The sequence below is a fragment of the Xenia sp. Carnegie-2017 genome, unplaced genomic scaffold (genome assembly GCF_021976095.1).
Source record: "Xenia sp. Carnegie-2017 unplaced genomic scaffold, XeniaSp_v1 HiC_scaffold_25, whole genome shotgun sequence".
Lineage (NCBI taxonomy): Eukaryota > Metazoa > Cnidaria > Anthozoa > Malacalcyonacea > Xeniidae > Xenia > Xenia sp. Carnegie-2017.
The window spans coordinates 2,587,261-2,613,873 of NW_025813488.1; the positions used below are offsets into that span (position 1 = coordinate 2,587,261).

Genomic DNA, 26,613 nt, shown 5'->3' on the forward strand with positions numbered 1-26,613 from the left:
GGTCCGCTTCTATGTACAAAACTCTATCATCAAAATATCTGTAAATGAACTCTCTAATTAATCAATACAAACGCACCATAAAACGTTATACATATGCTGTGAGGATTTCAAACAAACTCTGTTTAAATAGCTGTTATGAACTTTTGCGATTTTTCATCGCTAGGATCGTAAAAATTAGGTCCGAAGCGCGTGTTTCAGAATTATATGGAACTTTATCGAGTTGAAGAGCGAGAAGACAGGAAGTCTGGCTCTACTTCATGTAAGCGTGTTGTTACGCCAACATGGCGGCAAACGGTGAAGATTTGCAGAATTTAAACAGTTTACTGGCTGCCACTGAAACTTTAGACAATCAGTTGTTTGATTATAGTGAAACCAGTACTGATAAGTATGCTTCTGCTTCCTCGAAATATTCAAGAAATTCGCCCATGGTAAGATTTACGGGCAAAATTACATGTCGTTAAGTTTCCAATAAGTCCATTTCCTGCTTTTGTAGCGATAGTGTAAAAATATGTGTTATTTAACGTTTGATTTGAACTGAGAATTTCACGGTTTTGTGTTGAGTTGTTTTATCTCTGTTAGTTTAGACAGTTTTGACACTAAATAGTCCATTGCCGTGTAAATCAATGGTTCAGGTTGGTTTGGTGTTAAGTCACACGAATCTTCAATTTGACAGGTTGACTTTGAGTCGGATTTACCGGCTGTGAATGACGTGCCTACATTGGAAAGCATCTTAAACGAAGTATGTCTATTTGAAATGGTACAAAAGTGTCTTATAACTGTGCTGTGAAATCTGAGTTTTTGCCTTTTGTATTCACAACAGAAAGATGATTTTGGTGAAATGGAGGTTGCTGCCGACGTGAAATTGGAAGATATTCTAAATGAACGAAAGCCTTCAAAGGACAACACACCAAGGTGAAATAAAACACAGTGATGTGTCCATGCTTGCTCATTGTCCTTTAAAAATAAAATTTCGCTCTAGTCCTGTGAAGGAAAACGTCCACGGTTCCCTATTAAGACATGTTGTCTTGCACAAAGTTTCTGCGCAAGTTTTATCAGCATCAGTAAGTGAAAAAAGTTGAACACTTATGCATCTAAATATATGAGATGTTGATGGCCCAATGGGCTTATTTTCATCGTTCTTTTTATAAAAATGTTTAGTTTATTGATCACATTATTTAAGTTGCCCTTTTTTTATATTTTGTCTGTTGGTTTTGCTTATATATGTAGAGTCGTATGGATGCTGGATTGCCTACAGCCATGGTAAGTTTTAATATTAGCCAACAGCTTGAGCATATATTTTAGGTGTTGTTCAACGTTCATGCCCTTGAAAACAAGGTTGGCATTTGACAATGCTGATGCAAATGGCAACTTGTCTGTCTCCAAGATTTGTTGCATTTTATCGTAGAAAAATTCATAGTGTTTTTTTGTAAATTGCATATTGTATAAGTAAACCTTTCTAATTGCTTGACGATCATGATCGAATTTAGATGGAGAATTGAAGTTAGAACTATTTTGTCATCTTTTCAAACGTTCAATGCGGTGTAAACTCCAAGTACTTTTAATTTGCCATCAAACATTCCATCATAGAAATTGCTGAAATTTCTGACTTTAGTCTCGCAAAGGTCCGCATTTCTTTGCCAGGCTTACTTTTGGCTATTTTCATGACTGATTTATACATACTCATCCAAAGAATGGTTGTTGGTTCAATGAAGGTCCTTTGTTCTTTGTACACATTTTGATTTGATGTAAATAAATATTTATAACTATTTAAGGCTGTTTCTACTGTGGTTGCTGTGGGAACCTCTCATGGGATCGTCTTGATATTTGGTAGGTCACATGACTATCTAACCTAGTTGGCAGAACTAGCTTAGACAATTGATCACTATTGACTTTGAAGATGACTACCGCTAAGGTTGTCTAAATGTCTGTCAACACCAACACCAAGGTCTTTCTCAGTACTGCACTCACCTGGACAATCTACATCTACAAACATTTAAATATATTGTTATTAGATGCCAAACAAGCTTTGCAACTTGTGCTTGGAACAAAAGCTCAAGGTATCTATATGCTTGATAACAAATGACCTGCTCTTGTGGTATATTCAAATCATTCTGTGAGTTTTTATCTGTCATTAGGCGCCGAATATGGTGCAGTTACTGCTTTGGGTATCAACACAAATTCCACAAGATTATTGTGTGGCCATGCTAAAGGACAGGTATTTTTCACATGCTACGATGATCTCTTTATTATTTGTGTATTGTCGTTGAAGCTTTTGCGGTTAATTACGCAAGGATGGATAAACTTTAGTTGTGTAGGGGAGGGAGCTTGAGTTTGGATTAGGTGTAGTTTGGTGGAGTATTGTATCTTGTTAATGTTGTTATGTGTGACATTGATGGCCCAAATTCATACAGTAAGCGATGTGAAGCTCGGTTGTATGATGATATTATTACATGTTTGTAGATGTAGATCGTCCAGGTTGGTATAGTCCTGAGAAGGACTGTTTGTTTTGTTGACTGACGTTTCGACAACCTTAGCGGTAGTCATCTTCAGAGTCAAATGAGGAGTAAAGATGACTACCGTTAAGGTTGTCGAAACGTCAGACAACAACAACAAAAACAGTCCTTCTCAGGACTATACTAACCTGGACGGCCTACATCTACAAACATGTAACGATACTCCCGGGTTCAAACCATTTACTTTATAATATTATTGTTTGTTCTTTACCCAAACTAATTCTTGTCGTTTGTGAAACAATAAGAAATTTTTATCACAATACTCTGCAACGTACAATCGAGGCACTGGGACTTTCCCATAGCGCGTGTGTTTGATTTTATTTTATAAAAGGAAGACCCCGCCGTTAGGCAGGGTGAAGAAAAATTAGTCTATAGACTCATTCTGTTGTTCTCCTCCACGGAAATCTTTAGTAAAAGGCGAAAGATTTATACGCGGATTGAAGGAAAACCAGAGTTTGTTGATTGTTGACAGCGTTATTACATTGTTTATCTGAAGAATCAAGCTCATTGAATTGCGGTTTGTGTAAGGCGTGGGTTTTATCTAGTTGGATGTTTACGAGCATGCGTAGAAAAGTCAAACAGTGGGCGTCTCGAAAAATTAGTTTATGGACCAGTATGGATTCATTTTGTTGTTCTCTTCGCTGATGTCGTAAAAACGCCGGTTTTCCTTCAAGTACGAAATTTTGACGGTTCATAGCAGTATTCCATTTTTTATATGAATAATCATGTTCATTGAATTGCGATTCATAAAAAGCGCGGATTCTTTCTTGCGAATCGTTTGAACATACTACGCAAAAATCTTTGTTGATTCAAAGCGACATCAACCGAGTTACAACAGCCACAGGAACGTAGTCGTGTTTTCCTCATAAGTTGCAACGAGGATGGACAAACTAGCGTTTAACTAAATCAAGCAGGCGAAACAAATAGCCAGTGCAGACTAAATTTCATTTCAATGCGTTAGATAATTAATTTTGCTGTTTGTTTTTTCTTTTTGGACACACTGTAGTTTGAAGTTCATCGGTGTCACCAGATCTATAGTTGATTCATACTGGATGTGCCGTTTCTGTTGCTTTTTGGACACACTGTAGTTTGAAGTACATCGGTGTCACCAGATCTATAGTTGATTCATACTGGATGTGCCGTTTCTGTTGCTTTTTGGACACACTGTAGTTTGAAGTACATCGGTGTCGCCAGATCTATAGTTGATTCATACTGGATGTGCCGTTTCTGTTGCTTTTTGGACACACTGTAGTTTGAAGTACATCGGTGTCACCAGATCTATAGTTGCTTCATTCTAGATGTGCCGTTTCGGTAGCAAATAATGTTTATGAACATATTTCTGGACCGCTTTGTGTATAGATACTTGACAGCTAAATTTATGCTCCCCTCCCCCTTACACCCTCCCGAGGCATTGCTTCGGAAGGAAGGTCTACACATCGCCGGTCGGCCAATTTCTGAAATATGACCATTTGTTGCATTTTGTGTTTTAGATAACAATGTGGGATCTCTTGACGGGCAAATGCGTTCGATCTATCTTAGATGCCCACCCCCCGGGTTCCGCTGTGCTTCATGTTCAGGTGAGTATAACTGAGTTAACTTAGATACGAAACAGGATGCTCTTCGATCCATTGTTATCCCTCAGTTTACAGATGATCTCACGGAAGCAGTGTGCAGTGACAGCGGAGGCTCCGTGTTTCTCCTGACATTCAAGTGAGTCCATTGATTATCACATGAAGAAACATCAGTTTTTTCATGTGACTCGGTACGTTTTGTTCATCGTGTGAACTGTTTCTTATAGCTAAATCGAGAAATTTTATATTGTTACTGTTACAGAAAGATGATTGGCATGCGCACTTACGATTCCCAGGTGGTGTTTTCGGGCAGGTTAGGATAGTAAATTTCTGCGTTGATTTTTTTTGCGCGCCGACAGGAGTAGTCCAACCGGCACAATTTTTAATCCATTTTGCGAACATCTTAGCGTTCGCTGATTGCGTGGGTAATCAGATGTAGTTGAAAAAAATGGTTCACGATACTGTTGTGAAAATGCAGGCTGGCTACTCTAACTGCTTTGGGGTCAGCAATCTACTAATGCTCCGGGGCACTTTTTTTCATTTTGTCTCTTTCGCTTTTAGCCGGGGTGAAGTATGTGTGCTTTCACCTCTCCATTTTCCGGAATCATTGAAAAACTATTCGCTTGCCGAAAGATCCGTGCTGGCTCTTGCAACTCTCACCAAGGTTTGCTTGTGGTCTTTTGATATTTACAACAAGATGCTTGAAGCCATGGATTTAACAGGATGCATGTGTACAATGTAGTTTTGCAACCACGGATTAAACAGGATGCATGTGTATACAATATAGTTTGGAAACCATGGATTAAACTGGATGCATGTGTATACAATGTAGTTTGGAATCCATGGATTAAACAGGATGCATGTGTATACAATATAGTTTGGAAACCATGGATTAAACTGGATGCATGTGTATACAATGTAGTTTGGAAACCATGGATTAAACAGGATGCATGTGTATACAATGTAGTTTGGAAATAATGCATTAAACAGGATGCATGTGTATGAAATGTAGTTTGGAAACCATGGATTAAACAGGAGGCATGTGTATACAATGTAGTTTGGAAACCATGGATTAAACTGGATGCATGTGTATACAATGTAGTTTGGAAATAATGCATTAAACAGGATGCATGTGTATACAATGTAGTTTGGAAACCATGGATTAAACTGGATGCATGTGTATACAATGTAGTTTGGAAATAATGCATTAAACAGGATGCATGTGTATACAATGTAGTTTGGAAACCATGGATTAAACAGGATGCATGTGTATAATGTAGATTGTTATTATTCCTTCTGACAGATCGTTGTTCTTGCTCTGAAGCCACACTTTTCAGTCATCTTTACATTTGGTTTGAAGGTAAGATATCAGAGATCGTTTGAAGTTTAACTTCTCCGGCTTGCTTTTCTTGTTGTCAGCAATCGAGTTACAGTCAACACAAATCAAAATCAAAATGTTTCGGTATTTCGTGAGCTGTAGTTAGTTCCCTTTGCCTAAACCTTAATTCCTAGGAGAGTTGTTGGTCGCGGTTTCGTTTTCCCATCAATGCTTGTTGTGAGCATCTTACTCTTTAATTGAGGCCCAATTCTTCCATCCTTTTTCAATCCATCATTTCGTAAGTGCTGCCCCTCCAAGTCTTTCTTTCCATTGTTTTATTTACATGCTCTTATCCCATGATACTTCATGTTGATTAACGTAAAAACCACCACCACTCTTGGTACATCGAGTTCACTTTAGAATGCTTGCCATCTCCTGCTCGGCTACAACGGTTTTTCAATTATTAGTCCGTAGCAAACGAGTTTAGCTACGGACTTCTTCATTTCCTTATTATCTTAGTATCTGTTGACAGCATTGAGGGCCCGTTCACACAATGCGATTTCGTCGGATCCCGATAAACGGACGTGTGAACACGTATAAAGTGAGCATTCGACAGTCGGATCCGTCAATCTCAAAAATCGGATGGAAATAGAACTTGCTCTATTTTCTTCCGCCAACATCAAAGGAAGCCGACTAGGCTGAAGCTTTTTACTCTCTATACTTCCGAAATTTGAGCTAACGCGAGAAATTAGATTTGAAAAAGACTTGAAAACGAGTATAAAAATATGCAAATATATCGATGAATGTGCTGGATAACACAAATTGCTGCTTTCAAGACTATAAACATCTAAACGAATATAAATATCAACAAAACTATCGGACAGTCTAAACAAGCAACCAACAGTCGGAACCGAAACAGTCGGATCCGAAAAATCGGATCGTGTGAACGGGCTTTTTAAACAGAGGGTTTTTTCCTCAGAAAATGTGTTTACTTCTACGTCTTTTGCTCCAACTGCAAAGCAGATACTTTTGATTTTGGCGGTTATGACTTCAAAGTTGCATTTAACCAGTATTTATAGCGAAATGCGTTTTGCTCACTTGTATATTTCTATAAAAGATTTGTGCTTTTGCAGTTATCTATACGAGTAAACCGTTGTTGTTTTGTTGCAAGAGTGAACGCAAATTGCTTCAGCGAAATACAAATATTTTTTAATACCCATAGGGATCCCCAGACAGTCTTCCGTTACTTGCTTGGAATTTCGTTCTCATTCAACACGAAAATTCAAACACCTCCTTACACCCGGTTGGTAAAATAATCGCAGATAAAGTGATGTGTGGAAAGTTTGGTTGTTTATTGTTAAGTGGACTCTGAGTAATGGATGTTGTTTGTAGGTCCTCGCTTTTGCAAGAGACTCCAAGATTTATTTCTTTGGCGTAAGTGTTTCTCTAGCCCCAAGCAGCGTACGTCATAGACCCAGGCTTGTCATAATGCATTGGTCCATGCAATATCGAAGAAATCTTGTCCCTCCTACGTCACATCCGTTTAAGCCGTCGCATAATTATACTGCCTTACACTCAAGCACACGTGAACGGCTTCCAACTTTGTTCCGACGTCATCGTTCGTACAATTTCTATCGTTTTAATCATTCCAGCCGGCGAAATATACGAAAAATACACTACTAAGCTGTGAATAACTCATTTGGCAATAACATTTCGATATAAATATTTGCAAATGGAAATTACAAAGTGAAATAATTATGAATAAGGCAGTATAATTTATGCGACAGCTCAAACGCATGCGACGTTTGCTACGGCACCGAGCAAACTTTTCTGTCATGTCATTGCTTATAAGGCATAGACCAATGGAAGAGATATGGGCTTATGACGTAGGCTAGTGTGTGTCTGAACCTGAACAAAGCCTTTTGCTGTCCATACCAAAGAGTTGCCTGCGACCGGGATGCTCATCTTTTATACGATATCTCTGCATCGTTTTAGTTTCACAAGCGACATGAAGAGGAAAACGTTGGGTTCAGCAAATTTGATGAAGTGACAACTCAGTTTAAGATCATAGCACTTCATGTAAGTTTTTTTTCTGCGCCCGAATATATTGATTCTTGAGTATTATCCACGCGAAGAGCACGTGCAAGAGAAGTAGAGGGGATTTATTACGTTTTCTGTCCCCGCGCCGTCCCGTGTTTCCATCTTTCGTAATCCTACATCACTCCCCAACTTTATTTTGAATTAGCGGGAAAGAAATTGTGCTTGGGTAAGCACACCAAATCGAAGGTAGAATGTACATGCCCTAATGTCGCATCATCTGTTGTATTTCAAGTGGCTCGATGCGCAGTTGATTTGTCTCGTTGACGCCATGGAGGGGATTCATTTGATGAATGTCAGAAACGGTGAAATTCTCGAGGTATGTCTTTGTCTAATTAGCGTACTCTACTGGAATTTAGTGAGAACGGAGATGTGATTAATTTAGAGTAACAAACTCCACAACGCGTATTTCAAACTATAACAAACAAATCATACAAAATCATTTGTTACGTTTTGTTCCACTCGCTGTTCTTGAAATAGTCAAGTCCCATGCTTGGAACCGGTAGAGTTTGTCACTCTAAATTTATTTAATTTTTACGAGCGCGTACGATGAAATTCTTCAACGGAGATATGGTTAAAATACGTAAACGCATCCCAGGTAGTTGCGCAAAAATTTTCAACTTCCCATCGGTTTTAACGTTTCTCGCTATCATCGATTTTGTTTTCATTGTATAATACCCTGCCGTGAGGGACAGCAGGGTGAAGAAAAATTAGTCTATAGACTCATTCTGTTGTTCTCCTCCACGGAAATCTTTAGTAAAAGGCGAAAGATTTATACGCGGATTGAAGGAAAACCAGAGTTGATGCTGACTTCGGCGTAATTCTTCTTATTTATATGAACAATTAAGCTCTTGAAATTACGGTTTGTGAAAAGCGTGGGCCGTATTTAGTTTGAACATGCGTAGAAGGTGAAATCACAAAAAAGCGATGAGGTCAATCGGGTCAAAGCACTCGCGTCGTCGTGTTCACTTGTAAGCTGAGCTGGTTTTTTAAGCCGGAGACTTTGAATTGAGACTCCATTCGGCTCCATTTTTCCGTCTTCCTATGAGACGTTATTGTTTATCATAATCCTAACTAGTTTGCGTCATGAATTAATATAGCATCATAAATTGTCATGACTAAACAACCTAGAACTGAAGCAATGCGAGCGTCCATGAAATATAACTTTATACAGGGTGTATCTCAAGAAAGTAGATAATTTTGAAATGCTTCGTGGATTATGAATTTAACCAAATATCTCATAGATTTCTGCTAGTATGGGTACCAGAAAATTCAATTTCGAAAAACATTACGGTGGTTTACGGAACTTACAGAAACCGCGATTTGAAGGCTTGTGCAAGCGCGAATGATATGTGATACAAGTCAAACAAAAAGAATGATAGCATAATGCTATAACCAACAACTACAAACAATAACGACCTTATCTAACGAAATTTGAGAAATTAACCTTCCACTCCTCTTCTTTGTAAACGAGACAAGTCTACTCAAAAGCAGAGAGCCTTATATGCTACAAGTCCCGGGCTTGTGACCGGTATAGCATAGTTAAAAGGTGAAAGGTTTATCAATTTTGTTTTCTTGGTATGAAAGTTTGGGTCTTGTTTTACAAAGTACGTAAATTTCAGAAAATTTGATGAATAGTGCACATGTTATTCTCTGTTTTGACTCATAGCTAGCTTGACCTTCTTTGAGCACGAATGATTGTTCATATGCACCCTGTATAAAGGTCTGCTTAGTGACTGGCCAGTTAAAGGATCGGAGGATGTGTTTGATTTATGATTTGAAGATAGACCCCGCCGTTGACCTGGCCTTCATCCCGGCTGGGTGAAGAAAAATTAGTCTATAGACTCATTCTGTTGTTCTCCTCCACGGAAATCTTTAGTAAAAGGCGAAAGATTTATAGGCGGGTTGAAGGAAAACCAGAGTTTGTTACTGATTTAACGTTTTATTATTTGAATAACAAAACAGTTTGCAATAATGTAAATGGCTTGAACCCGGGAGTATCCTTACATGTTTGTAAATGTAGATCGTCCAGGTCTACTTACCTTGACGATCTACATCCACAAACATCTAAAACACTTTGCATCAGTTACGGTTTAAGAAAAAGCGTCGGTTTATTAGTTCTCAAAGCATGCGTGATCATAATTTGTGCTTTTTCTTTTGAGTTCATCGTAAGTGTCAACGAATTCGCTTCTCCTTTGCATTTCTTAGGTTTAATTTCAACTTTATTTTTCTTTAATACCAGAAGTTGGATCTTGACAGCGTGGAACTTGTCTACGGCAGCAGTTTCTTCAAATCTTTGTCGAACGGTGGCAACGTTAGCGAAGCTCTGGTAAGGTTGTATATTGGGCTGTGTATAGTTATTGGCGGTACCAACATAACTTTATTTTTTGTATTATTATACACGACAGGCTCTTGCGAGCGAGCATTCCTGTTATCAGTCGGTTATCGCCTATAATTCACAGCTGTTGATGTTAGGACGGAAGGTTAGGACAAAGTATTGGTAGGGCCAGTACCATCATTACTGTTTGTGCATTTGTCTTAAGTGTGACGAATCTTTAACATGGATTTACATTCTTCCTTGCAAACATTATATCCACGACTGTTCCCTTTTTCATTGCGGTTGAACCCGAACCTCAAGAGTCTCTTTCATTTATGTTCTGAAATGTTTTTACAGTCCATCCACGTGTTCACCGTGAGGACTTGGAACGATGTGAGTATACTTAATATGGCTCCTCTTAAGTCCTTATTATCACTTATTGTCCTTCACGATCCCTCGCAATATACTGTTTATCACACCTAAACTTTGTCGAGCAGAGGATAGCGGTTTTCTTACGTGAAGATGATTTTGTCGGAGCCCTGAAATTGGCGTTTTCATTCTACAATCGCTCTGCTAAGGGTGTGCTAGGTATGTTCATCTGCATTTGGTACATTCTGGGCATTTTTTGGTCCATGTTATCAGACTGTATAAAGGACTCATTTGTCTCACAATCAAACACGTTTAATCGTTAAGGTCTATACGGAAACAAGGAGGAAAAAGCAAATATCCTTGCTCATACGGTAACATAATGAATTGCACGAAAATGTATAAGTTGTATAGTTTTCTCTCGTCATGAATATTGACATATGTCACTTACAATCAACGTTCTCGTTGTTCCATTATTTTGTCAATTTTTCTCGACATTTCAGATCGAAAACCTTGTTCAAAGTTATGTCGAGAAGATTGTAAAGGAATTCCACGAAACGTCAGGTGACGAAAATCCACGAGGGTACTACGAGGTGAATACGATTGTACAACCGTCAGCGTTCATTTATTTCCTTTAAAGACGATATCCCTTATTTGCTAGAGTTGATATTTTTCCTAAAATGTATCTGATTGTCAAATACTTATATTTTATATAGAAGGCAATGGCAGTTTGCATAGAATATTGTGTGGTTATCGATGCAATGTAAGAACACGTAATGTTGTCATTTTCTTCTTCGCGTTTGCTATAACAACAATGGCTTTGGTTGAATTTTCATCTCATCCGCGAGATCATGTCACTCTATTGCTGTATGCTAAGCTATATGCGTTACACTAAACCTATCCTCTCCTGTAATAAACCGCTGAGCATTTTTTAAATATATAACTACTGGCGCATTTACCTCACTTGGCCCTAAGGTTGCCTTGTAATGAACCTTCATTTCCTGATAGAATGGCTCTTATTGCTTTGCTTGCAACTGGTTCGATGAGAAAATATGACCAGGTGTTTAATGGACTAATTCAGATTAACCTTACTAATCAAAATTGTTTTGAAAAATTCCTTGGTAAACCGTAATTGTAACTCGTACCGTATTTCTAGTGACATATTATTCTCCGTTATCTACGAGAAAATATCACCTGCAGTGCTTATTAAAGAGGCTTTTCTCGAATGTTTACAATCCTATATTGAAGAAGAAAGGTATATGCATATAACAGTGTCATATGTACATATTTCCATTGTTTAATACTTGTAGTGCTTACGAAAACTTCAATTATTGAAGAAGATTTTGACAGTTTTTGAATGTTTGCTGCATTTGGTTCCTTGGCTTTGTGTTTATGCTTTTTAAAGAGATTTGTTGACATGTCAATCGCTTGTCTTTGCTACGTAGTCTTTGTGTACGTAGTCTTTGTGTACGTAGTCTTTGTCTACGTAGTCTTTGTGTACGTAGTCTTTGTGTACGTGGTCTTTGTCTACGTAGTCTTTTTGTACGTAGTCTTTGTGTACGTAGTCTTTGTGTACGTAGTCTTTGTCTACGTAGTCTTTTGTACGTAGTCTTTGTGTACGTAGTCTTTGTGTACGTAGTCTTTGTGTACGTAGTCTTTGTGTACGTAGTCTTTGTGTACGTAGTCTTTGTCTACGTAGTCTTTGTGTACGTAGTCTTTGTGTACGTAGTCTTTGTGTACGTAGTCTTTGTGTACGTAGTCTTTGTACGTAGTCTTTGTACGTAGTCTTTGTGTACGTAGTCTTTGTGTGTCGTAGTCTTTGTCTACGTAGTCTTTGTCTACGTAGTCTTTGTGTACGTAGTCTTTGTCTACGTAGTCTCATTTGTAGCAACAACGATGAAATTTCTTCGCACGAAAGATAGAGGACAACTTTGACATTTCCGCGTATGATTGACAACTTTTTTTGTCTTCACACGTAAAAAACGATCGCAGTTTTTTTGCATCGTAAAGTTGAAAATATTTTTTATTTTTATAGGCTCGTTTCACTTACACCTATTGTCATGAAAGATTTTATTGGTGAGTGGGTCGGGGTTTCGCGACTTATAGTCATGTTTGATTAGTCATGTAAATTTTATGTTCTTTTTACTCGTGGTCTTGTGTTTGCTAGATCACTATCAAAAGATGGAGAGACTTAAAGACGTTGAAAGATGTCTCGTTCACTTGGACTTAGTCGATGTTGATATTGATCAGGTTTTGTATATGCGAGCACCTTATCCATTATTTGACAATCGTTGCAATATCTTTTAGTGACCACTAAACTTGCTTTTCTTCACACACCATAATTTTCCTCTATCACCTTCTTTGTCCTTAGTCACCTTCCTTGTCCTTAGTCACCTTCGTTGTCCTTAGTCACCTTCCTTGTCCTTAGTCACCTTCCTTGTCCTTAGTCACCTTCCTTGTCCTTAGTCACCTTTCTTCTCCTTACTCACCTTCCTTGTCTTTAGTCACCTTCCTTGTCCTTAGTCACCTTTCTTGTCCTTAGTCACCTTCTTGTCCTTAGTCACCTTCCTTGTCCTTAGTCACCTTCTTTGTCCTTAGTCACCTTCCTTGTCCTTAGTCACCTTCTTGTCCTTAGTCACCTTCCTTGTCCTTAGTCACCTTCCTTGTCCTTAGTCACCTTCCTTGTCCTTAGTCACCTTCCTTGTCTTTAGTGCTTTTCCTGGTCCTTAGTCATCCTCCTTGTCCTCAGTTATCCTTCTTGTCTTAAATCAACTTCTTCTTTTTAATTTACCATTGCTGTCTTCAATTGCTATGTTCACTCTTTACTCAAAATTCTGATCTTCAGTCACCATCTTCATTCAAAACGACATTTGTCTTCTCCTGTCACCATCATGTTCTACAGAGTGACCACAACTCTTCTCTTCGTTCTCCCTACCCTCTTCAATCGCTGTTCTTCTATTTTCCCATTATCCATCCATTCATTTCATTAAAGAGCAGCATCTTACGTTATCTTCAATCTTTTTCTTACAGACGGTAAAATTATGTTGGAAGTATAAATTGTACGATGCAGTTATATATGTTTACAATCGTGGCATGGCTGATTTTTCCACTCCCCTTGAGGTACGCTGATTTTCCAACAAATATCTTACAATATAACCAACTCAGTCATTACATATAGCCATACCTCACATTTGTCATTTTGCTCTGTCTTATCTGCGTTTTTAGGAACTGTTACGGATCCTTAGGGAAACTGCGGAGTCTAAACTTCCATTGAAAGGTGACTTCAAGCGATTATTATTCTTTTTCATCGATTTTTATATTGAATTCTCGTGGCTAGTTGTTAGAAAGTTGAACAGTTGTTAAGAGGTCTTAATTTTTAGTTGTTTGTCCTACAATAATGTAAAAATTGTTCGGGTATTTCGCAGAATGGCTATCTTCTGCGCGACCGTTAATTTACGTTTTATTAATTTAAACTTATTTTCTTATTACCGTTGTTGTGTAGAAGAAACACAAGATCTTGGCAACAAGCTACTTGTCTATATAAGCAGTTGTTTTGCTGGAAGAGCTTATTCCGTCGGTAACATACCTCAAGAACTGGTCAAACCAGTTAGGGAACAGGTATTTAGTTGTTATAGTCGACTTTACCTTTAATAGTTGGTTGGGTGCGTTCAATTAAGGAAAATACTTTCAATCTAGTGATTGTCTTGTCCCCAGCTGTAAGTGTAGCATTATTATTGCTACATTGACTTAGCAAAATCGATAGTTGCGGGTGATAATATTCATATATTCATACCCTGGCGTATATAACCCACTGATATGTATAAAACTGGATAACACTACTCAGTGCTTGACTTGAAGCCGGGTGGCGGCCATATTGGAATATGCACTTTTTCAGTTTTTATATAAGTTTTATACAACAAACTGCTACTTTCGCATTTATTTTTGATCATATGTCTTACTATTGGGACAAAGAAGAATTATTATGATGGCAAGACTACATGAGAACGGTTTTGGGCAAAAACTCATGTTTGCTAAATTTCTTAGATTAATCTTCTCACGTTGCGTAAATATCATAACAAAAGATTTGGCGTGATTTCTGGAAGAGAAAATAACAGGAATACAAAATATGATAAAAATTCATTATAAAATATAAACTAGAAGTGGATAGTCCAATACGGCCGCCGCTGTCAAAAGTTGGCTTCAAAATTTTCTAGGCGCATGAATTAGGTTGCGTTATCCAGTCTTTATATATATCAGAGGTATAACCATAATCATGTGGTGTTTCCATTTCGCAGCGAAAGAACTTCGCTAAAATTCGTTTTAAATTATGCACCAAGATGGCGTAGATCGACAATTTCTGATAACTTCTAAGTATTGCTTTCCGACAATTCAAACACCAACGCCGTTTTCATTTAACACACGCAAGGAATATTCGAGAGAGCAATGTTTTCTTTCTTCTTAGGTTGCAGGAACGCTTTTAAAAACGTTACAAAGTCGAGGCTCTGTCGGTTAGTTGTGTCTTTGTTTTTTTACCTTGTTCACAGTTCATTTATTAAATATTATGACATTAGTTTTTCATTTTTTTTAGGCGTGAGATATCCGAATATTTTAACATTATTGCAGTTTGATACGCCTGAATTTTTGAATGTCCTATCATTGGTAAGAATTTAAAAAAAAACTTCTAAACTAATTTCGACGTTTAAGCATGCGCATTTTGTTTCTTATTGTTCTTCATTTTTCGTCCCACAATTATTCTGTAGGCGTTTGAGGAGCCTGGTTTTGACGAAGATTGTGCGTGAGTATTTAATCCTTCTCATTTTCTCCAATAACGTTTTTTGTTTTATACCATATATGACACATTTTCTGCTGGGTTATAATTAATTTTCTGATTCATTTGAGCTCTAAGAGTACTTGAATTTATTAAATTGTTCTTGAAATTTGTTGAATTCAATTTTTTATCGCATTTTTGTATCTTAACCCTTTAATGCAAAAAAAGGCCTTTGGGGTTGATGTCGGAACTTTGAAGGAACCTACCAACATGGCGGCTTTCAAGTCATATGAAAACACAACATTTCCTCTTGATTCATAAGAAAAAGTTTTTTGTTTTAATTTTGATGATGTTTTTAATGATTTCTTGCTTTCGCAGTGTTTTGTGTGCAAATTCATGGTCTTCCTCGTTCTTAAATTTTTCAAAATATGTCCTTGAAAGTCCTTGAAAAGTGCTTGAATTTCTAAATTACTTAGCATTATGCGAACCATGCTTTATGTCCACAGACTAAACGGCCATTATAGCTGGCTGGCTTTTTTCAACCAAGTTGACGGGATCTCAAAATTCTCGATTTTGTTTTGTTTGTGATCAATGTTCTTTCTTTGAACAAGCCGTACTTTTTGTGAAAGTAAATCTTATTGTCTATTTGACATGGTTTAAAATCCCTTATACCTAGTACTTTGTTGTAATCCGTTGGATTAGCTCAAATTCACTTCGATTCGTGATTTGTGTACGATTTGAACTTTCTTAAGTCATTGCTCAGAGCCACAGATGTTCCTTATTGAAGCATGTTATCTTTTCATGGAAAGTGGCTTTTACATCACAGCAATTTTTAACTGACTAAACTCATTCATATCACAGCTAAAATCATGACCTTATATATATAACGATGTTCATCTGTTTTTAGTGCAACTGCAACTGTGCTTGGACGACAAAGATTTATAAATGTTCTCCTTGAAGTTATCGTTCAGGGAACAGGCTTTTCTGTACGTATTCGTATTCGGTTACATGTGACGCTTTCAATCAAAGACGTTGTTGCACAAATCAATTGTTTTTGCTGTGGTTTTTCAGCCGACTCAAGTTGGTTCCTTCTTTACGTTTCTCGCTCGTCAAATGGCCAAAACTTCTGGCATCTATTTGGACAAAGTGATTTTTGAGCAGGTACCAAATCACGATTTTGCACAACTTTTTTTTCGCCTATGCAACGATGGGGAGAAGGCGTTCGAAAAGAAGCGACATTTTTGGAATGTTTGGATTGTTAAGTCATAGAAATTTTGTATGTTTTTGTAATACGGGTACTAAAGCGTAGTTTTTTTTTGTGAGTATATTTTTCTCCAAATTGTGCATCTTTACTTTTGTACTTTATTGTAACTCTACAATGACCGCGCATCATCATGACGTCATTATATCATGACATCACTAAATCATAGCATCATCATCATGACATCATGAGATCATGACATCACTGGATCATAGCATCATCATCATGACATCATATAATCAAGACATCACTGAATCATAGCATCAACATCATGACATCATGAGATCATGACATCACTGGATCATAGCATCATCATCATGACATCATATAATCAAGACATCACTGAATCATAGCATCAACATCATGACATCATGAGATCATGACATCACTGGATCATAGCATCATCATCATGACATCATGAGATCATGACATCACTGAATCATAGCATCAACATCATGACATCATAAGATCATGACATCACTGAATCATAGGATCATCATCATGACATCATAAGATCATGACATCACTAAATCTTAGCATCATCGTCATGACGTCATATCGCACCATGTCCACATTATAACATTAACGCATTTCTACCTTGTACATAATCCTTTATTATGACCATCTTTAGGTACTGGAATATCTGTCTAATCCTGAAGAGACCGTTCGTCATGACGAAAGAGAACAAGCTTTGTTGGAGCTCATGGACTCGGGAGCTTTGAAACAGTTCGACGATGAACGAATTCTGGTTTTAGCTGAAAATGGAAAATTGTTAGTATAAAATATTAATATGCTTTGGTGAAAATCCCAAAGATCTTGTTTCGTTCTTTATGCAATCACGTTTTCAATGTTTTTTTGTTTATTAATATGCTTTTACATAAAACGACGACAGTATGGTAATGTTTCCTCGTTCTTTACGTGCAATCATACATTTTCTTTTATTGATTAACATGTTGTTTTCCTGTTTTTGTATTTCAGCCACTGAAACACATGATGAAATAGTTTACATGCTGAAAACATGATGTTCACAGTATGGCTGAATGTTCACTTTAACTAAGTAGTTTATCTTGCTGAGATCAATCTAGACTAAGGTAAGTTGTCACATGCACTTTAACTAAGTAGTTTATCATGCTGAAACACATGATGTTCACTTTAACTAAGTAGTTTATCATGCTGAAACACATGATGTTCACTTTAACTAAGTAGTTTATCATGCTGAAACACATGATGTTCACTTTAATTAAGTAGTTTACCATGCTGAAACACATGATGTTCACTTTAACTAAGTAGTTTACCATGCTGAAACACATGATGTTCACTTTAACTAAGTAGTTTACCATGCTGAAACACATGATGTTCACTTTAACTAAGTAGTTTATCATGCTGAAACACATGATGTTCACTTTAACTAAGTAGTTTATCATGCTGAAACACATGATGTTCACTTTAACTAAGTAGTTTATCATGCTGAAACACATGATGTTCACTTTAATTAAGTAGTTTACCATGCTGAAACACATGATGTTCACTTTAACTAAGTAGTTTATCATGCTGAAACACATGATGTTCACTCAAGTAGTCATGCACTGATCAAACTAAGTAGTTTGCTGAAACACATGATGTTCACTTTAACAACAGTTTATCATGCTGAAACACATGATGTTCACTTTAGCAAAGTAGTTTACCATGCTGAAACACATGATGTTCACTTTAACTAAGTAGTTTATCATGCTGAAGAAAATAAAGAAAATTAATACTTGTTGAACGTTTTTAAATGCAGCACCAAGCTTTCGAGTTTGTTAAATCGAAGATGAGCGATGATGCATACACTGACCTCGATAGAGATGAACTAAAACAGACTGTTCTTGAAAAATTATCGGTTAGTGTAAAATAATACTGTTTAGGGATATACTGATGTATGTGTAGTTGAACGAAAACTGACAATTCTTGAAAAATTACTGGCTAGTATCAATGACTTATAAGTCAATATAGTACTGGATACTTGTAACCTGTTTCCACGACAAAAATTCTATAGTTACAAGTGAGGAAAGCCGCCATCTTGAAAGGTGGCAAATCTGACGTTATTTACACTAAAATCTGCTTTTCCTGTGTTGATATGTACAGTTGCAGAGTTGACAGACTAGGTTTGGTTTTAAAATGTTCGATAGAGTTGGTTTTGAACTTTCTTTAACTTATTTTTGACTGTGAGTTTTGCATTTTGCCACCTTTTAAGATAGCGTCCTCGCGTCACCTTGATACGGTACTTAAACATCCAAGGGATTGGGCTCTAAATCATTGATTAGTATAAATTACTGTCTGAGGGGAGGGGAGGGTGTACATTGATTCATATTTATATATAAGTGAATTAAAACACAATCATTGTTGTTGAAGTGTTGTTGCTTTTATACAAATTTTCAATGCGTTTTGATTTAAGTATATTTTATTTTGAAGTTAAAACTTTCTTTTCTCCAGGATTTTGTCTCCGTCGATACACGGGAGACATCTCATATGTTCATGATCCATTTTCCTGATTCTTTGAAGTGGGCTATTGCAAAATTGGAGGTTGTCTTGCTCTGTTTATGTCTTCAAAATGAAATGAAAGTTTAATTGTTCAACACTTTTTTTACCCTTTTGCTGCCCAGGATCAGCGACAAATTCTTTACAATTTTCTGAAAAGTATATTCGATATGAGGTTTGTTCGTTTTTACTCATTATGTCCATTCACTGATTTTCGTCTTTATGCAGAGCCGTATGTGAATGTGAATTGTTAATTCCTTAAGTGAATTCTTATAATAAGTATTAAAGCCCAGCCGAGAGCTTTTAAATGAGCCATTAAATACAAGTATATATGTAAGAAAAAATAAATATTTATTGAATAGCGTCATATATTAATATACTTTGCTAGATTTCTTAAGTGAATTATTATTAAAAGAAATCGATCTGGCACAACTGAATATATGAAAAAAAAAACACTTCCCCCCCTCCCAATGAACGTTTCAATGACGGCTCTGTGTATATGATTGAATGCTTTAATCACTTCGTGTTCTCTCTTCAGTAATTCATCGAAATTTGAAATACCGTCGGATGCATCAATAAACGAACAGTTTATCCAGTTGATGTGCGAATTTGAAGCCTCTGCCGTGTATCGTTACTTGCTTTCCGGAAGCAACTATCGACTGCAGGAAACATTGGAGGTACCTACCACTTTATCAAAATTATGAGGGTCTTTAAAGCCTCAAATATCAAACCCACTTTCAAAATCAAAATTTCCCAATTGCTAATTAATTCACACCTCCACATTACACCAAGCACACCCTTTCTCTATTGGCTTCTTGCAATGGCTTGTTCGACACGTAATTGCTAATAATTCCGAAGGCCATTTTCAAACTGCGCATGCCTAGCAATACCTCAACATACGTTATGGTACCGTCATTACCGTAAAAGGTGGAAGACATGAATCGAATGTGACGTCATCGCGGTGATTGTGACGTCAAGGATAAAATACAGTTTTAATATTGTGACATTAATATAGATTGTTAAAAGATACGAGGTGACCGATGCAACTGCGTATTTGTTAGAGAGATCCGGCGACATCCAAGCGGCGTTTTCTCTACTACTTCAGGTAACTTGATGTTTTCGTAATTTGCCTCCTGCTGTTTGTGCACATGTATATGCCGTTCGTACTATTTGAATACTTCAATTTTTCATGCGAAAGGCGTTGGAGAAACGTGTAGTAGCTTTGGATCGAGGTTTCACGAATAGAGTCAGCGCAAGAGGTACGATGTGTGTGATAATAATGAAAATCGTGGACGGGGTCAAAAATAGGGGTGGAGGGGTGCCATCCCTCTAAACATCAGATTTAATCCCCCATAAATCAGTTCTTCGCCACTCTGAAAAATGTTTCCACACACCCTCCCCACCATTTTTAGCAAAACAAATTAGTAGTACTGTTTAGAAGAGTTTTTCTTGGCATTGTTTCAACTTTCTTCGATGGCTGAACTACCAGACCGCACTCAGTTCTAAACACTTAGTTTGCCTTACGTCACATCCTTACCAGCTCACCCTCCTAGAATTTTTAGCGTCACCCCCTGTAAATAATATGAAAATCTATTCACGATGAAAACACGAGGACATTTGATTTTATGAAGCTTCGGTCAGTTTTTCCTAGCGCTGCTTATGAATAGTGAGGATTTCTACGAACAGTTATGCATGTCTATGAATTACTGAGGGTATTTTGCCAACAGTTATTTTGAACTATGAATTGTTGAGGGTATTTACCAACAGTTATATATAACTATGAATTACTGATATTTTTCAACAATTATTATTGAACAGTTATATATAACTATGAATTACTGAGGGTATTTACCAACAGTTATATATAACTATGAATTACTGAGGGTATTTACCAACAGGAACAGTTATGTATAACTATGAATTACTGAGGGTATTTACCAACAGTTATATATAACTATGAATTACTGAGGGTATTTACCAACAGGAACAGTTATGTATAACTATGAATTACTGAGGGTATTTACCAACAGGAACAGTTATGTATAACTATGAATTACTGAGCGTATTTACCAACAGGAACAGTTATGTATAACTATGAATTACTGAGGGTATTTACCAACAGGAACAGTTATGTATAACTATGAATTACTGAGGGTATTTACCAACAGGAACAGTTATATATAACTATGATTTACTGAGGGTATTTACCAACAATAATGTATGATCGAGAATTTTATCTGTAAAGAATTAAAACATTTGTGTATATTTTATAGAACTGAGTAATTTGCTGACAACATGTAAGACGACGCTGGTGGTTGTTATACAGTTGTGTCAGCGTAATTCTCGAAAAATGAACGAGACTGAGCGGGAGGTGTGTATTACCATGTTTTGATATTTTGCCTATGAATTGTTGATCAACACTGTGTTCATTTTGCCGTATACATAGCTTTTCCATTCGTCTAACAAAAAATATACTTAACTATTTTACCCTAACATACGGGGTGAGGTCGTACGAAGACTGGGTAGCGTTATACATTGGATTGTAAAATTTTCAAACTTGTAAAAAACGTGTTTGTGTTTCCCTTACGACGTAGAAATTTTTGCAATCACCGAAGAAGTATTTTCTTTTAGTGAATTGCTCATTTCGAATCTTACATTTTTCTCATTTATGAGGTTTCTTTAAACGTTCAAAAAATTTGCCATCCAGGGGATAGCGCTATTCCCGAGTTGCCGAAGAGTTCAACCTTTCTCCGGGTTAGGATTTCGTGTCTTGAAAACAAGTGACGTGAGAGGATGCTGAATTTTTGACAGAATTATTTGATGATTTTCCTCAGCTTTTATTCATCATTTTTTGTGGTTTGTTAATTTCCTTCAAATTTGATATAGTTTTTTTCTCCCTTTATACTTGCCTTACCTGCTGTTCATATCGTAATTATGGGTAACTATGGGTTTTACATATTATAATTAAGCAATTAACCTTAATAGTAAAGTATAATGCGCTTCAATTGCACCAAAGTTATTACTAAGGTCTTTCTTGGTATTATCTTGTGTTATATTATTAGTTATATTGTGTTAGTTTATACATTGTTAACCAACACAACAGTCTCTGACTCAAGAAGGAATTAGCATTGTGCAGTATTATTTTTCATATACATTCATGTGATTAATTGGAATGCTGAACTTTCAAAGTTCCTCCGCACAAACCTCATTTAAAGGAAACCTTTCTCACGGGTGGTGCCTTTGTAGCCGCAGCTTTTTTGCAACTCTGCGTTCTTCGTGCGACCGACCCCTGGAGTGTATGGATTGTGTAGATCACTTTCCTCTTTATCACTTTTGAGGGGTTTTTTTAATCTATGTTTTCAGAATTTGTGGTTTCCTTTGCTGGAAGCAGTCATGTCTCCACAGCGAAGGCTCACTGATATGACGAGCAATCATTTTTGTGGTAACTTTTCATATTTCTTTTTGCGAATGGATTTTATTATCGACAGATTGTGATGTGCACGTCATAGAAGTGCATATAAAATGTGCTCTACCGGCGTTTGAGACTTATCGTTATCCCTTGATATCTGGTCAAACGAGTCTTAAATAGTGTAAGCTTTCCCGGGGGTGAATGCAATTTATGTTTGTCGTGATTTTATATGATTAGTCAATGAATAGAAGATATTTTCAGGTTTTGTTGTTCCATTTCAAAATTCTTTAAACATTTTATCGAGATCAGAAAAACTTTGAGAAATGAATGTTATTTGTGTAAATTTTTTAACATTGTCGGTTGTGTAATGGAAAACAGCGCATACATCAGTCGACGGAGACAAAGAGCACTTGGGCAGTGTTGTTTTCAAATGTAATTCAGACGTGATTATTGAGTAAATCTTCGAGACTCTACGCGTTACATAAATTTATGTACTAAACTAAGCATTTGATTAAGTGCCTAGATTAACTCTGAAATCCCCACTAGCTTGAAGAAGCTTGATAACCGTTACAATCAAAGCTTAAACTCAAACTCAACTGGTATTCTAAATGTTTTCCCACATTTTGATATATTGTGTTCCAGTGACCTCATTGTGTACCCTCCAAGTTTTTCTTTCTCTTTTGTTAAAGCATTCAAAGATCTTACTCGCCATGTTCTCAACAGTATGACAGGCCATATTTCGTTACCAATGATATTACAGAAGATTTTGCAGGTAGGTTACCGTTGGATTGTATAAGGAGGCTCTCGTTCATAACGAGAGAGTTATGAGAAATTTACATCGTAAAAGATCTAAAAACGTATAAACATGTTTAGAGTTGGTTTGTATTATAAATCAAAATAGCAGATGTTGTTTAAACCTTTACAGTATCCTTGGATGTTCTAGTTTCTTTATTAAAAGAATTCTTGTAAAGAAAAATGACAAAGTTTGAAAACAAAAATCCCATTTTCGGTCCATGCCTCCCGATACCTCGAGATAGTTGAACACTAGAGCGTCACATGTTAATTAAGGGAACCAGATAATCCTTGTTTTCCATGAAGCCCTTGCATGGTTTTCTCGTGATACATGAGTAACAGTAAATGAGTGTGTTGAATCAGAAAGATATAAATCAATAAAAATTGTATAAAACATGTTGAAGGTTATCTTGAATTATAAGTGTTAGAAAAAGGCTAAGAAGGTCAGAAGAAGTTAATCGATACATCTGGCAGCTGGTCAGCTGGTCAAGTTGACTGCGCATGCTCAAGCAGACTGCGCATGCGCAGATTATTTATCTGAAATCTTGTTACTTGAGCGAGCTAATTACTCCATAACCGTTGCTAGTACATCCAGTTGAATTGTTACGAAGCATGATATTTACTTGGACAGTTGGTGGAGTGGACTGCGCATGCTCAGATTAATTCTCAATTGAATTGTTACTAAGCATAATATTTACTTAGTCGTGCTCATTGGGGGGAGTATAATTATATTAGTTTGTACATGTAAAGACGGCTGCATGACTATATTCTTCATTCAACCACATTTCCATTCAACTTCGATCAGCTTCAATCACCTAGGACAAATCTTTATAATTTTCTACTCTTTGTCCATCAACTTATCCAGAATTCAAAGTGTGTATGTAGGTCTATCACGTAGAGGATTTTAATTTTCGTTGCTACTTATGTCTCATAGGATCCAACTTATAACTCGGGAAAGTTTGGCGAAATTCGCGAACTGATCATGGGAATGTTGGACACTTACAGTTATGAAGAGGTAGAGGTCTTAACTTCAGCATATGTAGTTTTTGCAAGCTACTTTCATATTGCTTTTTAAACTTTACTCTAAGCCTGGTGCTGCTTGATGTGTTGACTTATCGTTTTAACTGCAGTTAATGATTTATGACGAATTGTCGGCGTGTTTTACAGTAAACTTGTTCCTGAAAGGTCGACTTTATCAATTTGCTCATACAAGCAAACATCAAGCTTAAAATGACATTATTCTGGGTCTTCGTTCTTTGTGCAAACTACTATTGCTTATAAAGGTGGCTCGCTTCGGTTCCGTATAATTAATAGCGCGAATTAAGATTCACAGCGATTTTTTGTTAATTTTTCTAAACTTGTCTGGTCACTCCACTTTTTTTGATTATTTGTTTACTTGTTATTTTGGTATTTTATACGATGAATAAAAAAAATTGTTTTTACAACTTACCAATAATATGCTATTTGATTTTTTACCAGACGCTGCTGACCACAACAAACCACCTGCTCGCCTCAGATCTCCATCGCTCGCTAAGTTACATGAAAAGTTTGATGAATCGCGGTGTGAAGCTAAAACAGACAATTTGTCCGCTTTGTCAGCGACGCATTTTGAAGGAGGAGACGGTAGCCAACGATCGTGGTGATCTAGTGATATTTAGGTCAGTAATAGTTATCTAACATTATGAATTAACATACAGAGGTTTTCTCCATTGAATTTTGATCAAGTACTTTATGTAGGTTATTATTTTGCCACTCAGCTTGTGTGCAGGCAATTGCTCCCCTCCCTGGATAGATTTTTGTCAGAATGTTTTGTCAGCCATTTTGTTTCCCGCACTACCGGAAATACGAAATAATGACGTATAACGCTTACCCAAAAATAACTGAGGATGTTCTTGATGTTCTGTTCCGATTTTGTGGATACTATTCGGTTAAAAATGCGGTATATTTTTCTCTACGCCATAGAAATGGTAATTGCTATCATATGGGTTGCTTGCGTAGCCATTATGGCGATGAGGACAACTGGTTTTCCACACAATTTTCAAAGAGCAACGTCGGCAAGCGTAATAACGTCGCTATACGTCGTGAAGCATCGGCATCAAAACAGGTCGAGGTAGGAACGAGCACACGATATTCTGTGTCTGCGGTGTTCGATTGCTTTTCAAAGAACTGTTCTTTGTTTTTATTGTCGAATCTTTTACAGCCTTTGAAGAAAACATTTAACTTGAGTGAGGAACAAACGGAAGCACTACAAAGACTAAGAAAACATCAAAAAGGAACATCGCGGGTTGGTTTTCTTTCTAAAACGGTTTTTTCTGTTTGTCACAGCCAGTTGAAACGATGGATTGAAAAAATATAATCTGTGAAAGTCACTGTTTGTTAGTGAGAGCTGCATTCTCCTTCGTGTAGAATGTTTTTTCCATCATCAGTAAACGTTTTATGTTTAGCTGTAAGAAATGGCCTTTGCCTATGCACCGTCAGTTAAAGAGAAAGGATTTTTTATTTCTGAAATTTTTATTGATTACCAGCTGCTAACAAAAATATTCGTTTAACAAGAAGCCAAAAATGCAAACACAAATTTTTATGAATTAAAGCAACTCGTCGATAACTTGCTGTACAGTAGATGTAAAACATACCCACTGCTAACATGGTGCAGACACATAAACACCGAATATTAAAGTGTACGTAAATTAATACAAAATCAAATGCAAAAGCAGACACAAAAGAAGGCATTAAATACAAACACAAGTTTAAATAATGTAGAGTATCTCTTTCTTAAACAGTCGATAACTTGTTCGTAGATTAAATGGTGTATAGTCACATTTATGACTGAAAACAACCAGTAAAAGTCCACATAAAATACACAGAGTTTTAAATACGAAAGCCAGGGGCAAAACAAGAAAAAAATGCAAACATAGATTTAAGTCGTATTGGGGTAACTAAACGAGAACTGTCGATACAGACGATGCAATAGTAAACCCATTACTAACTCGGTGTAGAAACGAAGAAGACAGAAAAGAATGAGGAAAAGTCAATCTAAAATATACACAAAACTGAACACAAAGCAGAACCGAAAAAAGACAAAAGGCAAACGCTAATTTAAGTTAGGTTTGAGCAACTCGTTGCGCTGGTAATTCGTTGATAATAGATATGCGTTAGTATTTCTGTTTTCTTTTTCAATTCTTGTGGTATAGCTTCTGTTTTGAGGTCCTTTATTAAGCAAAATTATTCGGCGTTTTTTTTTAGTTAAAGATGTTGAATGAACTGTTGAAAGACGACGATGTCGGAGGTTTTTCAGCTCGAACACGAAGGTCAAGGTTAGCAACCAAGAACTTGTTACAGGATGACGAATTTCAGTTACATCTTGCCCCTCGTTCCCAGTACACAGACAGGTGAGACGTATTTACTTCCGGTTTCTCATGTGGGTCTCTCTTGAGGTCTTCAATGAAATACTTCATGTATAAAATAACTAAAGCATCACTTCGTGACGTCCACTTGTGACGTTTTCAAATTGATTGCGCACAAGTTTCCATACAGATGCACTGTCACAAGCACTGTTTCTTAATAATTTCACAATCCTACATCAATCGCCGAATTTATGGAATTAATAATTTAATATGTAAATCATTATTTATTAAATTAGTGGTACAATGTAAGCGCACTATCACATTGCTTTTTTGCCATGAA

General features: G+C 36.7%; 1 protein-coding gene and 3 non-coding genes across 4 annotated transcripts; 1 reads left to right on the plus strand and 3 right to left on the minus strand.

The window, feature by feature from the left end:
* Positions 1-282: 282 nt before the first annotated feature.
* On the plus strand, positions 283-26,613 carry LOC124453456 (vacuolar protein sorting-associated protein 8 homolog). The gene is made up of 50 exons (XM_047004271.1): positions 283-428; positions 674-739; positions 821-912; positions 980-1,061; positions 1,228-1,260; positions 1,773-1,827; positions 2,013-2,057; positions 2,136-2,215; positions 4,004-4,090; positions 4,156-4,223; positions 4,347-4,397; positions 4,646-4,748; positions 5,388-5,444; positions 6,625-6,705; positions 6,795-6,836; positions 7,398-7,481; positions 7,735-7,818; positions 9,742-9,828; positions 9,908-9,982; positions 10,174-10,209; positions 10,314-10,404; positions 10,510-10,556; positions 10,686-10,775; positions 10,899-10,945; positions 11,339-11,437; positions 12,218-12,258; positions 12,350-12,432; positions 13,213-13,302; positions 13,408-13,459; positions 13,685-13,800; positions 14,645-14,690; positions 14,771-14,841; positions 14,943-14,977; positions 15,858-15,936; positions 16,022-16,111; positions 16,843-16,982; positions 17,988-18,090; positions 18,684-18,773; positions 18,854-18,903; positions 19,267-19,405; positions 19,744-19,833; positions 19,927-19,987; positions 21,002-21,099; positions 22,092-22,170; positions 22,827-22,909; positions 23,864-23,944; positions 24,409-24,587; positions 24,892-25,039; positions 25,130-25,213; positions 26,173-26,613. The coding sequence occupies exons 1-50, from the start codon at positions 426-428 to the stop codon at positions 26,320-26,322; spliced, it is 3,963 nt and encodes a 1,320-aa protein (XP_046860227.1). The 5' UTR covers positions 283-425; the 3' UTR covers positions 26,323-26,613.
* Positions 2,848-2,970, minus strand: LOC124453794. Its single transcript, XR_006951194.1, has one exon. It is a non-coding gene; the product is annotated as a U5 spliceosomal RNA (small nuclear RNA).
* On the minus strand, positions 8,175-8,302 carry LOC124453785. The gene has a single exon (XR_006951188.1). It is a non-coding gene; the product is annotated as a U5 spliceosomal RNA (small nuclear RNA).
* Positions 9,309-9,424, minus strand: LOC124453788. The gene has a single exon (XR_006951191.1). It is a non-coding gene; the product is annotated as a U5 spliceosomal RNA (small nuclear RNA).